The 18538-nt window shown below is 41.8% G+C and overlaps 2 protein-coding genes across 2 annotated transcripts in view; one reads left to right on the forward strand and one right to left on the reverse strand.

Moving 5' to 3' along the window:
* tspan4a (tetraspanin 4a) overlaps window positions 1–11358 on the forward strand; it is a 72870-nt gene extending 61512 nt beyond the window's left edge. The window contains exons 4-7 of the mRNA XM_053622472.1: window positions 3045–3146; window positions 5529–5660; window positions 10055–10138; window positions 10270–11358. Of these exons, the coding sequence (XP_053478447.1) occupies window positions 3045–3146; window positions 5529–5660; window positions 10055–10138; window positions 10270–10338 (387 nt within the window). The 3' untranslated portion in view covers window positions 10339–11358. The remainder of the gene's footprint in view (window positions 1–3044; window positions 3147–5528; window positions 5661–10054; window positions 10139–10269) is intronic.
* Window positions 11359–17698: 6340 nt separating this feature from the next.
* Window positions 17699–18538, reverse strand: part of ddb1 (damage-specific DNA binding protein 1) — a 15341-nt gene continuing 14501 nt past the window's right edge. Inside the window, exons 26-27 of the mRNA XM_053622473.1 lie at window positions 18351–18474; window positions 17699–18272 (exon numbers count right to left, since the gene is read on the reverse strand). Coding sequence (XP_053478448.1) covers window positions 18189–18272; window positions 18351–18474 — 208 coding nt within the window. The 3' untranslated portion in view covers window positions 17699–18188. The remainder of the gene's footprint in view (window positions 18273–18350; window positions 18475–18538) is intronic.

Genomic DNA, 18538 nt, shown 5'->3' on the forward strand with positions numbered 1-18538 from the left:
TTGTGCAAATATTTTAAAGACAGAGACATCATCGTTCGAGTTGCTTTCACACCGAAAAATATATTCGTTTTTAACTATATAAATAAATAATTCTACACAGATAATGCTATAAATACACGACCTCTTTCTCAGTTCATTTCTAATACAGTTCCCAAATGTTCTCTTCTTATTCGTTAGTTAGTTAGAGTTAGATTAGATTTATATAGCGCTTTTCTAGACACTCAAAGCGCTTTATATAGTATGGGGTGGGGGGTGGGGGGGTCCTTCTCAACCACCACTAGTGTGTAGCATCCACCTGGACGATGCGACGGCAGCCATATTGCTCCAGAACTCCCACCGCACACCAGATATTAGTGGAGAGGAGACAGTGATGTAGACAATTCAGAGATGGGGATTATCAGGGGGTGATAGAGAAGGGCCAATGGGGGAATTTGGGAACTTGTTTGGGGGAGGGGGCCACATTGGCTAAAACACCCCCTTAGGTGGGCCGAGAACAGTCAGAACAGCTCAGATTGAACTTATTTATCACCCAAAATGAAATTCTGAGGTAAATTTTCATATAACAGCCATAACAGTCAGGATTAGACTAACACACAACGTAAAGGATAGATCTGATCCGGGACCAGACCTATCGTTTCACCACATCGCACTGAAACGGTCATTCAGAATGACTTCATCCTCAATTTTAATGAAATTTTAATTTCAAGGAGAAGAAGAAGACAACAGACGGTTGCTTTTTAAGTGCTGCAACCAGCTCCGTGCCTGGCCGGTACACTGCCTCCACTTCTGCACATGATTTGTACCGTAATGTTGTCGAATATTAAACAATCCACCTTCTGTTTCTTTCAGAGAGACATTTTTCACATCCCCACGTTTTCACCTTACCTTGGAAATACCCGAAGATTACCATTAACCATGAGCAACAGTAGTCACGTATAGCCTTAGGACGCAAACAAGAGGACCTCTAGTGGATATATAAGTAACTGCATCTGTGTGTGGATAATTCTTTACATTTCCATCACATTACTGCATTACATTTCTGTTACTTGACCTACAGGCTGCATGGAATCATCATATATATGTATATATATATATTTGTAGAAATTAAATGACGTCTCCAACACGTACTTTTTTGTCTTTCTGTGAAATTGTTAGTCGATCTATACTGTATATTATGTATATATATATACCACGTATCGTAGAAAATTCTTCAAATATCGCTATATAATATTTTTGTCATATTGCCCCGCCCCTACACAGAAGCTAGTCTTAAATTCTTTCTTTTGTCCTCAGAAACTCATCCACCCAATCCTCTACGTCTGGCTTTAACAAGGTCCAATTCCCAGGCCAGCAATGACCGCATGTTCAGTCGTCATTGGCTGTTTTAAATCTGAGCCGTGGGGCAGAACGACCTTTCTCTGGCTTCTCGTTCTCGTTTAGTTGTCTTTTCATTGACATTCTGGACTGCGTGTGAGTTTGCAAATTCAGATAAACACCTAAAACACACCTTCTACAGTATAGAGTTACAATCCAAATGATTCAACCCCCAGTGCAAATCAGGTTTACTGTCAGAATGGACAGACTTTCAGCTGTTCGCCATGAAGACATCAAACAAAAGCGATTGAAACAGTTCACAACGGATATACAGTACATTAAAGAGCTGTGTTTCAGCTACAACATGCTCGGATTTTTTTTTTAAACAATAAACAGATGTTTAATGAGCCGTTGGAGTCAGTAATGAAGCAGAATGCCTCAGTTATACAAGCGCTTGACTGTAAATCCAGATGGCCACGTAATCACAAGTGGCCAAGATCGTACCATAACAGAAAACTTAAACAATCTGCTTCATAGGATCTTCTGGGAAAGGAAACATTTCAGTGCTGTAGTGAAGATTTTCCTCTAATTCGGATTAAATCGGTCTCGGGTATGGTTTGTGTAGCGTACAGAGAGACTCACTGAGGAAATTGATTACAATAGGATTTAAAAGATGTAAAAGATAATGATATTATTCTGCCGTTATAGTGAAACAATCAACGACAGGGCGGTGTGATGACGCGGCGTCACCGTAACTAACCCGTACCGGAACGTCCCCGAGGGTTTTATTCCTCTCATACCGCAGCAGGTTGCCCGTGATTACTGTTTTTATTTATTAAAGAACATTTCGTACTTGTTTCCTCTCTCTAGAAGTTAATAAGACAAAATTAATCAATAAAAATCGTAGCTTGTCACGTTACCGAGAAATATCTCAACGCATAACCTCCTCTGACACTGGAGACTCCTTCCATAAAACTTCACCATATCAACTTTTAAAAAAAAAACCTGACCTTTTAGTATTTAAAATGGAATTAAAATGTCAAGGTGTCAGTTGTAAGAAGTGGGAACAGCTGAGTAAGAGTAAAGACATTAAATAGGTTTAGTTGTGACGTTGGACTTCTGAGTGGAAAGTCGTGAGTTCAGATCCCAGCACCAGCGAGCTGCCGCCGCTGAGCCCCGGAGCAAGGCCTTTAACCCTCAACGGCTGAGTTCTATAAAAAAAAGAGGTCATCGTACGTCGCCTGGATAAGGCCGTCTACCAAATGCCAGTAAAAAAAAAAGAAGAAATATTAACCTTGTGAATAAATTTTTATTTGAGCTCCTCAAAGTTAAAATGAGTTGCAGAAATACTACTCTAAAAAAATTTAGTTTTAGCCCCAAAAAATTCCAGCAGTTGACCCGGAGAAGGAAGTTGTTAAAGAATGTTAAAATGTGTAAAGGTGTGCACTGTTTTCACACTCCGCTCCGGTATGAGCGCGTTCTGAATTCTTCTGGGATTTATGTGGTTTATAAGCGCGGGTTTTGACTTTTTCTTTCTTTCTTCCTCTCAGATGGTTCAGGAGTAATTATTATATATTTTTAAATTTATCTGAACACATGAGGCTAAACGTCTCCATTATAAGGACATCATTTTTATTAGTGCTTCCGAATGAATTTTATTAGTAGATTAGTGACTCGACCTTTTTCACATTTTTTTATCTATATATATGTATTTTGGTTTTTTTTTACAGATTGACCGCTACGCTCAGAGCGATCTGAAAAAAGGCCTACAGCTGTTCGGCACTGAGGGAAACATCGGCCTGACCAACGCCTGGAGCATCGTCCAGACCGACGTAAGCAATCTAAAATCACGTAGCTCTTATAACAGCAACGATAACGTTCTGTTCACGACGTAAACGCGATCGCGTTCTGCTCACGGCGTAAACGCGATCGCGTTCTGTTCACGGCGTAACCGCGATCGCGTTCTGCTCACGACGTAACCGCGATCACCAATACACAATGTTTATCACGATATAAAGGTCTGATAAACTGTCAGAAAAAAACCTGTTGCAGAAATCTGGAAATAAACAGGAGTAAAAACTCTTGGCAGTGTTTACAAAAAGTGCTAAACTATTTAAAATAAAATTAAATTAACCCAATTAATTAACTGAAAAAAGGTTACTACTTAGGAAACACAAATAAAGCCTTCTTTAAGGCTGAAAAGCTGAAGCGTGCCCTGGGGAAAGGCTTCCTTTAAAGGAATTATCAGCGGCGTGAGCGGTTAAAGGGAAGCAGCGCGAGTGTTTTATTGAAATAGTTTATTCTCTGCTTTCTGGAATCAATATTTGCAGCACATGAATGTTTTACTGTTTAGCTAATGGAGCGCTCTAATGCGTCTCCTAAACGAGTTAAATGAGGTGACGCTCGTTACCTGTGAAAAGGAACTCTAGGAAAGAAATGAAAGAAAAGCGTTCTGTTCTCCATCACGCAGCGACACGGGACGGACTTTGATCACGTTTAGTGCTGGAGCAGATGCCGACAGTCGACGTGTACAGACTACAGACTACAGCGGAGAACTTGTTCAACCTAACGACCTGTCACGGACGGTTTCAGCGTGAAATTATGGCACATTAATGGAAAATGAGACACATAAAAGAGGCGAGAGAGAGAGAGAGCGAGAGCGAGAGAGAGAGAGAGAGAGCGAGAGAGACACAACTGCTGATTTATTCATTTTACATCTACAGAAAGAAAAGCATCACAACAGACATAAAGCTCTGCTTATGAGCGTGAGGATTCAATTCATACCGACGTGTTGGGAAAAAACAGTCTTGGCTAAAACGCCGGCGATGACGAGCTGAGGTTCCGGTTTTGTGGCGTGTTGAATTCTGGATTCTGATTGGTTTAAAGGTGTTGATTCATTTTCTACAACAGCAGGGATTTACACAGCGCATGCTCTGTTACTACGGTGACGTTTTCTGTTTGATTGAACATTTACGGAAGGAGTCTCCAGTGTCGAATTACACTCAGGGGTGGATTCCGAGTTTGTGTTTGTCCGGGAACTTAACGGATATGGATCCGTATGGATCCGTAGACTGCATTTTCGTTTTAAAGCGTTCTCCGTCTACACCGGCGTTCTCAAAAAATCGTGCGGCGTTTCCACGAATCTGAAGGTCGTACAAAGTGACATTAATCTTTAACAAAGCTGTTAGGCTGGATATCAGGCACAACAGCTGCAGGACAACGTCGTCCACCGTCTTGATTGTTTTTTTTTGGTGAATGGGTCACGTGAGTGCGTCACGTGACTGAAAATACGTCATCGTTTTTGAATATCTCCGATTTTCAAATCCATCTACTCGGGAGAGCGTTTCCGAAGAGCTCCGTTTTCGCTAGACAAAAACGTCGTGTCGGCGTTGATGGAAGTAAAACGTCAACGTAGATAAAAAGATGCGTTTTCAAATTTACCCGGATTAACGTGGGCGTGGACGCAGTCATGGCCAGTTTCCACCTCCAGTCAGCTCCCGACATACAACAGCTACCGATCCGGGACACCGGGTGGCGTAACACACTCGGAGGAAAACGCTCTCCGCCCTCTTCTGCATACATAACCTCACAGGCTAGCGTTTGAGAACGCAATCTCCGGAGCCAGGTTCGTTTCTATGGTAACGATCAATCGAAATGCAAACGCAATATAGAATCATAACGAACGTTGACTCCGATCCGGCTGATCCGAGATATCAGATCTGCATCGGGGTTTTTTTTGCCATTTATTTATTTCTTTATTTTAACCACGGTATGGCGAATGGTGCTGAAGATATCCAGAAATTTAAGGAAAAATATGACTTTTTTGGAGGATCTGCAAAACAGAAATTTGTGGATTTATTCACCTATTTGCATAGAAATAGATATTTTAAAGAGCAGTGGAGAAGTCGTGAACAAACAGAAGATATCTTTAACGTGCACTTACTGCGTGCAGGGCTGAAAACTTGGCGCTGGTGAATAAAAGATGCGCCGGAGATGAGGATCTGCTGCTGCTTAGAGCGCATTAAGCATGGATGCGATATTTGTTAGATGTAATGAGACGATCCCTGTGATGACGGGTTGAGATGCACGTGTCGAAAGAAAGAAAGAAAGAAAGAAAGAAAGAAAGAAAGAAAGAAAAAGCGTCTTCTATCTCCGACATGGCGTTTTTGTGGTACTTTGATGTAATGATTGCTCTCGCTCTTCTTCTCTTGTAGTTTCGCTGCTGCGGCGTGAACAATCACACCGACTGGTTCGACGTGTACAACGCCACCCGAGTTCCAGACTCCTGCTGTTTGGAATACAGCGACAACTGCGGCTTGGAAAATCCCGGGACGTGGTGGACTGCTGTATGTAAAACTAACACACACACACACACACACACACACACACACACACACAGAGTAGAACTTGGTTATAGATTCTCTGGACCGGTCTCTTATCGATTCAGACTCGGCAGGATCTCCGAGAAGCTTTATTTTCCTCACGTTTACCACAACCTCGTGTCTACAGGTTCCACTCGCTGAAATGGAGCCTGCTGTTCTGTTACAGTCCATATTTGGCCCCAAATTAAAAATAAACCTTTTTATTTTATTTTATTTATTTTTAATCGAAGCTTTTTTCTTAGAAAGTTGGCCAGCTGTATTTCAGTCTGGTTTCCAGAATCATCGTGGCACAGAATCGGCGCTAAGTAAAGTAAACCTCAGCGACTGACTAATAAAAGTTCATTTTAACCCCCCCCCCCCAAAAAAAAAATAAAAAATTAAGTTCAATAATAAAATCTGCCCACCAAAATGACTCAAAATATTATGAAAATGTATAAGTTTTAGCTAAAATAAATACATAAATAAATGTTTTTAACAGGCCGTTCATTTGAAATAAAATTAGTTTTAGCACAGATTATTTAAAAGAGTTGCTCATTTTAAATCTAATTAAAAATAAATACTACTCGGCAAACAATTACAAGTTAATTTTACTCCAAATTCATATAATTCATTTTAAATAAAAATAATAATAATTTAAAAAAAAACAAAAAAAACCAGACACTTTGTGTCTGTGTGTTTTGTTTGAATACAAACAGGACCTGGTTGTTAGTATTAATTTTAGAGTCTAAAAAGTGTAAATAGTGTCCCTCGACCTGCCGATTATTACTTCTTTCGCGCAGATTCGAGCTCGCGGTCAGAAATACACGCACACACAAAATAAATAAATAAATAAAAACAGCAGATCAGTCCATCGACATACGAATCCGTAATGAGTGACGGAATCAAAATCATACCGTACATGCAGTACACTGTGTACATGTACACATAATATAGGATCTGTAGAGAAATACATCATTAATAGAGCATCATTTGGTACGCAAGGCCTGGCAGGAAGAAAATGGCTGAGTGAAATGAAATAAGTGCATTTTTTACCTCTAAAGTTGACTTCAGTCAGAGTGAAAAGTATGAGCTATTAAAACTACTCTTAGAAGTATAATTCATTCTGAAACGTAATTAAGCAGTGCATTAGAAGCAGCAGCAGCCGAAGAAGAAGAAGATTTCTATACACCTCTGTCGATAACGCTGCGTTAATTACAAATCCCATCACGAGCGTTCTCCGGAGAGACATTAGAGACACATGAACATGCTGGTCTCTTGTGATGGGATGGTCTGAGATAGCAGGACTGCTGTCATGTCTGTAACACCATCCCAGTCCCAGCTTGAAGTCATTTTAACAGCTCCTACTGCGTCGTCTTCTCTCTGTTTGGAAAATTAAGGAAAAAAATGTCTAAAACACTATGAGAAAAACATCACGAGGCTTTGAGATATCCCGAGCTCAGCGCCGAACCTGAGTGTTTGACGTTAAGTCCTCCGGCCTCCAGAGAGCGAAGACGAGAATGTTAAAACGAGGACAAGCTTTACGTATAGGGATGAGAGCCTACAGCACGTTCCTCTAACACACGCCAGGCGAGGGCGTCGGATCAGAGCGTGGTGAATAATTCAGACAGGCCAAGCAAGTGGTGTCAAAACCGCTCGTGCATTCCAGATTACACAGCCGGGTTTCCCGCCGGAGCAACGCGCTTTCGTCCTGCGTTCACGTGAAACTTCCTCACATGCTTCTTCACTAACTAAAGCCTCGCATGATAATTAGCCAGCTGCGTACCTGGAAATTTTAATCCGTTAGACGTTATAGAGACGTTATAGAGATGATTGATCTCGACTGCAGGGTAAAGCTATCTGAAGCGTGCCAATACTTTATTAATAATAAAGTATTATAGTGATGAGTAATATAGTGCACGCTAGAGGTCGACAAAACCGATCAATCAAGCCCTTGATGAGTTTGGCATCAGGCGTGCTTGAGACAACACCTGTTCTGCATATTTGTGCTGCTGTGAGGGATTCTATTCAGGGGGGTGAATACTTTTGAGACTGGAGAAATCATTATAAGTTGCATTTTCAGTTGAATTTCCGGAAACCACTTCAGGCGTTCGTTGTGTCGAACTGTTTCAGTTGCTTTTGTTGTTTTTTTTTGGCTGCATGCATCACAACATGTAACGCCACACGTGTTCATGACACATCACATGTTCATGTAACGTCACATGTTCATGACACGTCACACGTGTTCATGTAACGTCACATGTTCATGTAACGTCACATGTTCATGACACGTCACACGTGTTCATGACACGTCACACGTGTTCATGTAACGTCACATGTTCATGTAACGTCACATGTTCATGACATCATGTGTTCATGACATCACGTGTTCATGACATCACACGTGTTCATGTAACATCACACGTGTTCACGTAACATAACACGTGTTCACGTAACGTCACGTGTTCATGTAACGTCACACATGCTCATGTAACATCACGTTTATGACACGTCACACGTGCTCATATAACGTCACACATGCTCATGTAACGTCACGTTTATGACACGTCATGTGTTCATGTAACATCACATGCTCATGTAACATCACACGTGTTCATGTAACGTCACACGTGCTCATGTAACGTCACACGTGTTCACGTAACATCACATGTGTTTGTGACACGTCACACGTGTTCATGAGGCGATACTAGAACCGATTCTGTTATTTGAGGTCTCCGTTCGAGCTTGCTGATGGTCTGATGCTCGGGACTTCGTCATAAATAAGGGATAATTTTGCGTAGAAGTAAAACTGAACTGTATTTAATTTTTAATCCTGTCCTGCGCTTTTTATTTTTATTTATTTTTGCATTTATTTATTCCGCATCTAAAGTAGCTCTGAAAAACCACCTGCTCTTTTCTCGTCTCTCGGGTTTGTTGATCAAATGAATTTATAACCAAATCACCTTAAAATGCTATTAAAAAGATCACAGAAGTGAGAGCTGTAATTACAGAATAAAATCACCCTGCTTCTTTTCCATGGCGGTGGTGATACACAGAGCAAGAAACGCTGGCGTGATGCTCGCTGCGGCTGCTAAATGACACGAAGAAGTGGTTGTTAGCGTTCCCGCTCAATCTGCTGGTTTTTGTTATTGATTTGTTTGTCTTTGCGGCCGTCAGACTGGCAGGCGGAACGTTCTATAAGCCATCATTAGCGGATTCAACGATGTGGCCAGGATGTGTTTAGATAAAACTGAATAACAATGAAGACACGCTTTCGGATATCTCCGATCAAAAGAGCTTTTTATTATTAATCAGAACGCTGCTACTTCAGCATTTACCACATCATCTGTCTATAAAGCCGTGATGTGACCGGAGGTCTTTAAAAACAAACAAACGTTCTAACGATCGTTACGGTCAAAACCATGTCATATTTGACACGTCGTTGGCTTCATTTGATCTTTTTCAGACGAAATACCTTCCACGTCTCTCCTCTTTCGACCAGAAACCCGAAAGTGCTGCAACACTGATGAATATATTTAACTAATGTGAACTGTCAAATATTCGCACGTCAACACACGTGCTGGCAAAACTGCCGTCGAACCACACGTCGACAGGGTTTCATTCCACGTTGACGGACTCCAAACGTTCGCCGTTTACCGTGACGGAAAGCGAGGACGCCACATCGGCTCATCTTTAAAACCGGGAAATCGATTAGATTTAAACGAGAGATTACTCATGTGCGATGAGGGAAGGGGCGGGGCTTCTTTGGTGTCGGTTAATATCAAAGCACCTACACAACGGTCACTCGTCACACAGAGTCATTGCTGGTTTTTTATTAAGGGGAAAATGAAGACTTCTTGAGATAGAGATAGCGGCAGAGCATATCGAGAAAATGGGCGTGTCTAAAGGTAGGGGCGTGCCTAAAGGTTCCTCATCGGTGAAAGGAGATTATTGCTTGGGACTGCGTTACCCAATCAGATACGTCGTTTGCTTTAGACTGCAGTGTATTATGACTCCAGTATTCCCGTTGCTTTATTACTTCTCAGACCAAAACGTTCACGTGTTTATACAACGGTCACAGACAAGAAAGCAAATTTCTTATGAACTTATGACCTTCACTAGGATACTAATTTCTCCTTACAGAAAACTTCACCATAGCAACGTTTTTTTTTTTTTTTTTATAAATCAGTGGCGCATCCCATGTACACGTCCCTGTGAATGAGCTACTGTTGCTATAGAAACGATAACGTATTAGAACCAGCGCATTAATGTAAACCTGTGATTTGCAGCTGCGCTACTGTAAGAGCTGTATATATAGATAGATAAAAATGGGTTTAAATGTGTGTGTGTGTGTGTGTGTGTGTGTGTGTGATCGTTCCCAGCCCTGTTACGAACGAGTGAAAAGCTGGCTCCAGGAAAACCTCATAGCTCTGTGGATTTTCGCTCTGTGCACGGCTCTAACGCAGGTATTTACTGAAGCTCCATGTGGATTACGTAATGACGGAACATCAACCATCTGGATCAATACTGGATTAATGACACGCCCCTCAGTAACGTGTGTGTGTGTGTGTGTGTGTGTGTGTGTGTGTTTTTCCAGATCTTAGGGCTGGTGTTCTCCATGACTATCTTCTGCCAGGCTGTGAAAGTGGACACCTTCTACGCCTAGAGAACTGAAACGGATCCGAGACATTTTGTAGGACACTTTTTCTTTTGTGAAAAACTGAAAACTTTTAATGTTGTTGTTTTTGTTTTGTTTTTTAAATTTGTTGACGTGACGCCATCGCCGCGTTCTCCGGCTGGAGGATTGTTCTCCTTCGACGACACCTCTAGCTAACACCGTGTTCGCCGAATCGTCTTGTAAGAATGAAATGACAACAAAGCATTATTATTCTGATTTTCTGTCCTTATCTAATACCGTGCGAGTCCGTTAGCGTCCAGAATTCCAATTCCACTCGACAACAGAAACTCGTTAAAGAGGAGAAAGACGATCGGTTCGGTTTTATTCCGTTGTCCTGTCTGAATCGAACCAGCTCACATCGCTTCATTCAGCAGTACCTGCGAGCAGAAGAAGAAAAAGAAGAAGGGACGTGACGTGACGTGACGAAAGACGCCGCCGGATAAAGAGGAATCATCGCTCTTGCCGTAATATCGCAGAGAGAACAGGAAACGTATCGGCGTAGGGGGAAAAAAAACCACGACGTGATACCCTTTCGACGTGTAAAATAATAAATAACGTGTGCACTGAACACGTCCCAGCAGTGCAGATATCCATGGTTTAAACCGATCAAAAGAAGAGGAGATTCCGTCGTTTCGTCGTCGCCTTCATTACGTAACAAACGTGTGTAAATATATACCTGTACTCCCTTTGGTATCTTTCAGACACCATACTTATTATGACGTAAAATTATAAATAAAGCTTTTATAGGGAAAGTGTATGCGTGTGTGTTGTCTTTAGTCGTGGTGTTCAGCGCCAGAATTATCGCAAGATTTCAAATTTTAAAAATTGTTTTATAGTGCGAAGTAAGAAAAGAAAAGAAAAGAAAAGAAGCGAGTCAAATAATACGATAGTGAAATACGATGAGAATATAAATGATCATTAAAAAAACAAAAAAAAAACAGAATTTAATCATACAGTAGAATAAAATTCGTCTCGACCATCTGTGGCGTGTGTCGAAATCCATCTACGGACAAGTCATAACCTCCTGGCAGAGGAAGCCAGGGTTTGGTCTGAAATGTCTTCTTCTATCTTCGCAACGCGTCACTGAGACATGTCCGTATTTGCGTGTACACACTGTACGTGATAGAGGGGGTGCCAATATTTATGAAATTGCAGTACACGTTTGTCTAAACGATGAGTAAGCAATATTGTTTTCGTTTTAAGTTTCAAAAACACCGGCCATTTTTTTTTTGCATTTTTGTAAACATATAATCACGTATAAATCTGATTCTCTATTTATTTATTTATTTATTTTTATAAAGAATAATGGTTCTTTTTTTTTTTTTTTTTAGAGCGAACAAATAAAGCTGAATGTTTCATTTTTGGGGGAAAAAAAAAATCCATATTTTTATGGTTAAAAATCTAAAACGGATCACGATAATCAAGGATAAAGTAAAAAGACGCAGGCAGTAAAGTTTCTCATGCATTTTTCCCCCTGCTGGATTGAACTGATGTCATCGGGAACGACGCCCAGCAGTTACTGTAATTATCCCCTGTACGATCCTGAATAAACACTTCAGCCTGAGGGGATTTACTTAAAGATAAATGAGTGAATCTTTCTCGTTGGCGAAACAGGAGTTGAAGCGCAGAGAGAGAGAGAGAGACCAAGAGAGAGAGAGCAAGAGAGAGAGAGAGAGAGAGAGAGAGAGAGAGAGAGACCAAGAGAGAGACCAAGAGAGAGAGAGCAAGAGAGAGAGAGAGAGAGAGAGCAAGAGAGAGAGAGAGAGAGAGAGAGAGAGAGCGAGAGAGAGAGAGAGAGCGCGAGCGAGAGCTCGGAGCTCTGTACTGAAGTCTTCTCTATCAAAGTGACATTTCAATTTGAAAAATTCATGATGCCGGTGTCACGCGGCTCGCCGAAGTCGTATCGGCTGCATACAGATTGGCTGCGGAGGATAGGTGGATGGATGGAGTCCTCTCTCACTTTCTCGCGTTCTCTCCTCCCCGCTTCTCTCTCCGTCTCTGTCATTCATCTCCTCCATAACTCATATGATCAATAATGCATCCCCGGTTGCTGCTGCGCCACCTCCTTCCCCTCGCTTAATCAATAAAACATGGACTACCTGTGCTTCTAATCCATATTAGAAGAGAAGGCAGTCACCTAAAACCCGCTTCGACAAACAGCCCAGTAATGAAACTTCACACGGACACCAGAAGAACCTGGAACACGGGAACCTGAGGAGAACCGTCTGAAAATTCCACCATTATGAATCCAGAGCGGTGTGTAATATCTCCAAGTTTAATGCGCTGGATACGAACAGATTTCCCCCCAAAACGCTCCTGAGCTTGTCTAAATTTCCGTATTAGGAGATTAGTCCTCGTGTTGGCATTTTCTCTGTGATGTTCGCTTTTTATGGCGTCCTGTGGGCGTGGCTAAATGTGAACGTGCCTCGAGCGTTAGTGATAATTTACAGCTGACGTCCAATCGGCAAAACTTTTGGATTTTTTGGACTGTTCAAATTTCCAGTCATGTGACCCTGATAGACCAGAACCGCTTGGAGCTGCACAGTCATGTGACTCTGATGGACCAGAACCGCTCGGCGCTGCACAGTCATGTGACTCTGATAGACCAGAACCGCTCGGAGCTGCACAGTCATGTGACTCTGATAGACCAGAACCGCTCTGAGCTACAGAGTCATGTGACTCCGATAGACCAGAACCGCTTGGAGCTACACAGTCATGTGACTCCGATAGACCAGAACCGCTCGGAGCTACACAGTCATGTGACTCTGATAGACCAGAACCGCTCGGAGCTACACAGTCATGTGACTCCGATAGACCAGAACCGCTCGGAGCTACACAGTCATGTGACTCCGATAGACCAGAACTGCTCGGAGCTGCACAGTCATGTGACTCTGATAGACCAGAACCGCTCGGAGCTACACAGTCACGTGACTCTGATGGACCAGAACCGCTCGGAGCTACACAGTCATGTGACTCTCAGCCTGAAAAAGTGTCATCACACCATCTTAACAAAAACCTCTCATTTTCACGTTCGTTATCACCTTTAAAGCATGTCTTTAAAACAGCTCAGTTCTGTTAAAATAAACCTTTCAGTGTTTGTGTATGTTTATGTTCATGTCAGGGTTGATTTTGTTGATGAAAGCTAAGAAGAAGATGTTCCATTACCTTCGTCCTCACAATGGAAACGACAGAACGGTTGTGGAGTCTCATGGACTGAAGTAGGACCCATCAGTGTTTAAGGTCAATCTCAAAGATCTTCAGCACTGATATGAAGAAGAGCTTTAAAACAGTTTTCACTCAGTAGTCAGGTTTTAGTTCATTAAAATGTCAAGATTTGTGGATCAACTATCCTTTAAGATTACAATACACCGATCAGCCGTGACATTAAAACCACCTGTGTCATATCGTGTCGGTCCTCCTCTCCTCGTGTCTCCAAAACAGCTCGGACCCGTCGAGGCGTGGACTCCACAAGACCTCTGAAGGTGTGCTGTGGTATCTGGCACCGAGATGTTAGCAGATCCTGAAAGTTCTACGAGTTGTGAGGTGCTGTCTCCGTGGATCGGACTTGTTTGTCCAGAACATTCCACAGATGCTGGATCGGATTGAGATCTGGGGGATTTTCCTGCTTCCAACACGTCAACTTCGGGAACTTGACTGTTCGCTTGCTGCATAATAAACATCTCCCACCCCTGACAGGTGCCACTGTAATGAGATAATCAATGTTACTGATCGGTGTGTACTGTAATTATATTGAAAGCTGCTTCGAGGATCGTCCCCTCAGGTTTACGGAAGTGTGATGAGAATAAAATCTCATACTCTAGTTTTTATGGAGTACAGAGAAGCATGCATTTTCAGCTGATAGAAAGACAACTCTGCAGGAAGAAAGGAACTAGTTAACTCATTTTAAATGCATTTAAATGGCATTAGATAGTCATTCGTGAGTTAACACTAACACTAACACTAACACAGCTCACAAGGTAAAGACACAAACCTGTCAAAATTACACACACGAACTACACATAACTCAGCCGTGTACCGTATACAATCAGTGTAAAGGCAGAAGCTTAAGGAGATTTGTTCATGACGTATCTGTAATGGTTTAGGTTACGATGTAGTGGGAGGGGTTTGGGTTATGATGTAATGTAGTGGGAGGGGTTTGGGTTATGATGTAATGTATCGGGAGGGGTTTGGGTGATGATGTAATGTATCGGGAGGGGTTTGGGTTATGATGTAATGTATCGGGAGGGGTTTGGGTGATGATGTAATGTAATGGGAGGGGTTTGGGTTATGATGTAATGTAGTGGGAGGGATTTGGGTTATGATGTAATGTAGTGGGAGGGGTTTTGTTTATGATGTAATGTAGTGGGAGGGGTTTGGGTTATGATATAATGTATCAGGAGGGGTTTTGTTTATGATGTAATGTATCGGGAGGGGTTTGGGTTATGATGTAATGTAATGGGAGGGGTTTGGGTTATTATGTAATGTATCGGGAGGGGTTTTGTTTATGATGTAATGTATCGGGAGGGGTTTTGTTTATGATGTAATGTATCGGGAGGGGTTTGGGTTATGATGTAATGTATCGGGAGGGGTTTGGGTTATGATGTAATGTATCGGGAGGGGTTTGGGTTATGATGTAATGTATCGGGAGGGGTTTTGGGTTATGATGTAATGTATCGGGAGGGGTTTGGGTTATGATGTAATGTATCGGGAGGGGTTTTGTTTATGATGTAATGTATCGGGAGGGGTTTGGGTTATGATGTAATGTAGTGGGAGGGATTTGGGTTATGATGTAATGTAGTGGGAGGGGTTTTGTTTATGATGTAATGTAGTGGGAGGGGTTTGGGTTATGATGTAATGTATCGGGAGGGGTTTTGTTTATGATGCATTGGTAGTTGATTAGGTTACGATGTATTAGGACGGGTTTCGGTTATGACGTAAGGAAGCAGGAGGCTTTTCGGTTCATTATATGGTAATGTATCAATTTCAGTTTTAGAAATCTGACTTGGCCACATTTCTTCTTTACAAAGTCTAAGTTTTGTGGTTCAGTCCTGCGTCTTGGATCGTTATTTCCCAGATGCCCTGAAATTCTGCTGTTGAATTTACTGAGCCAACTTAGAAATGCATTTGTTCCTCAACAGTTGTGAAGCGTCCAGGCCCGGAGGCGGAGAAATCAGCCTCACACCATTACGCTCGCTCCCTTGTGCTTCACAGTCAGGATGAGGCTTTGATTCTGCTGTAATTTAGCAAAGAATATAAACTCGTGCCTCATTTCCCCACAGAGTATTGTGCATCACTGGAACATCCAAACTTGACATGAACAGCAGCGTTGTTTCTTTGGAGACTATCGCTTCCTCCGACTCGTTGCTGTTTTTCTCGTGAGTAAGTCATGAACACAGAACTTATCAGCTGTCAGCCTAGCGTTCATTGTCACTTGAGGATTATACAGTGTGCCCTTGAAGTGATGTCTGTAAGGAGCTTGGTATCATTTTTTATCCATTTGTAAACTATCTGCCACACCATGCGCTGATGGTGGTCCAAGCTTTTAAAAATCCTCTTTGAAGTATTTTATAATCTTTAAATATCCTCTATATCCTTATGAGATTTTATTGTTTTCTTCTTCCTCTGCAATCTTTTTACAAGGCCGTATCTCCCTTCAGCAGAAGTCTGTCGTGAAGAGACACGTAAACAAAACGCTGCGCACCTCATTCATGAAACAAGTCAGTCAGTATTTATTGCTGCGACTTAGCTGAAGGTCAGACCACCTTCAGGAGGAACTCAAGGAAAACAGGCTCTCAAACTGTCGCACTTCAGCAGACATCTGTTTTAGTGCTAATCCATACGGGGTGAAATGTATAAAATAATTTAAAATAAAATAAAACTGAAAATAAACCTGGTTGTTTTCTTGTTCTTAAATTGGATCCTGTTCAGATTTTAGCCACGCGCATTAACACTCTTAATATGCAAATCCGCTTACTGCAGCTTGATCACCAACCCCAAGGTCCTCGTTTTGTTTTTTATTCCCTCAAAGGCGTCAACTTCAGCAGCTGTGGACCACCTGTGTGTTAAGTAACACTTTGGGATGGGTTTCGGTGATGACGTAATGTAGTGGGAGGGGTTTCAGTTATGATGTAATGTGGTGGGAGGGGTTTCACTTATGATATAATGTAGTGGGAGTGGTTTCAGTTATGATGTAATGTGGTGGGAGGGGTTTCAGTTATGATGTAATGTGGTGGGAGGGGTTTCAGTTATGATGTAATGTGGTGGGAGGGGTTTCGCTTATGATGTAATGTAGTGGGAGTGGTTTCAGTTATGATGTAATGTAGTGGGAGGGGTTTTGTTAGGGAGGAGTTTCAGGTAGGATCTACTGGAAGGGCTTTTGGCCTGAAGACGTATTCACACTTGTATAACCCCGAGCTAAAAACCTTCTCAGTTCTCCGGAAATGGTTGGAGATGATCAGATTTTCCCGTCAATACTCACAGCAGTTTTACTCTGTAATCAGACTGCTTTATTCTTGCAGACTGTAAAGACAAGAGCAGGGGTTAAATCTAATAAAATTCTTTCCCAGCTCTGTGGGACCTGAAGTCAGGAACTTCTAAAGAAAGAGAATCATTCCAGAAGCATCAGCACCCTCTGCAGGCAAATAAAGGAAAATCAACACATTTTGAAGCGTGCGTTTACGCATCAGCAGCTACGGCTTTATTCAAACGCATTTTAAACATTTCATTTTCATCAGGATTGCATTTCATCAACGAGTCCATGCTTTCAGTCGTCTTTATTTAACCTAACAGCACAGTAAAACAATATAATAAACTCAACCCTTAGTTAATTTGGACTTCTAAAATATGCAAAAACAGAAGAGAAAAAAAACAGGATTATATGGGTCGCATCATACAGAATTCTCCACTCTACTGTATCTATTGTACAATATCTGATTATAGTCCTGTCTGATCTCAAAACACTACCTACGTGTATTCATTTAAATTAAAATATTCAAAAACTTCAGTCCAACCCAACAAAACATTGCAACACGTCCCACCCCCCAGTTTATTTTACGTAATTATTATTTTTATCCTCATTAAATCAACATCTGAACGTAGACTGACACTTTCTCAATAAATAAACACAAATGTAATACATATGAAATAACACTATTATATGCGAGGTATAACACTGCGTGCTGCTACAGGAAAATAATCACCCATCGACACGGTAGCGTGATGCAGCCTGATTCAGGAAGTGCTTTATTCTACATTTAATTTAAATGGACCAATCAGATTACGTCTTTAATTTTTTTTTTTTTTTTTTACGAGTCATTTTTTTTTTGCAGAACAAATAGAAATCAGAAGCTTTACTGGAGCAAGCTTTATTAAAAGTAAAGAGAACATGGACAAAAACGTCACGAATAAAAGTCTAAGTCACGTGACCATCATCCCTCCACACGCGTCCCCCGCTCAGCGCTGTCCGAACATCTTAATCACACCGCCCTGATAAAGCAACCTCATGATAAAGCAGTGCTTACCGTTCATCCCTCACTCTTTATATGCGCGCGCACGCACACACACACACAAATGCAATCACACATACACACAGTCAAAACCATCATAACGATCAGTTCTACAAAATGTGTGTATTTTATTTAATTTCAGGATAAGATGCTCTGAAAAGAAGTACGAGCTGAACCTCGAGGAGTGAAACACCAACACACACACACACACACACACACATGCACCCATCCCGCTCTCGTTCTCTCCAGCACGCACGCACACACACGCACGCACACACACACCTGCCTGGTTTATTTATATCTATATACAGAGCGTCGTGTAGCGCAGTAGGGTTAGTGGATCCTGGTGAGTTCCTCTACTATCTTAATCACTTCATCCACCGTGGCCTCTCGCTTCATCCCGCTGCCGTCATCAATCTAAACACACACACAGAGATCAAACAACACCGCACACACACTCAGACATCACACAGAGTTACGTGTAGTTAGAAATACCTGTAGCGTGCTGACCACTTCCTGCATTTTGGCTCGTCCCAGGTCTAAGAAGCTTTCGATCAGATCTCCGTCGATGAAACCCGTGGCCTGTTCGGTCTTCCTCTCCGTATTGAAGGATCTCCAGGTGAGCACGGTTAAGGAGGTTTTTTTTTTTTTTTTTTTTTAAAAACACGCACTATTCATTTTTA

This window comes from Ictalurus furcatus, chromosome 4 (assembly GCF_023375685.1).
Source record: "Ictalurus furcatus strain D&B chromosome 4, Billie_1.0, whole genome shotgun sequence".
NCBI classification, from domain to species: Eukaryota; Metazoa; Chordata; class Actinopteri; order Siluriformes; family Ictaluridae; genus Ictalurus; species Ictalurus furcatus.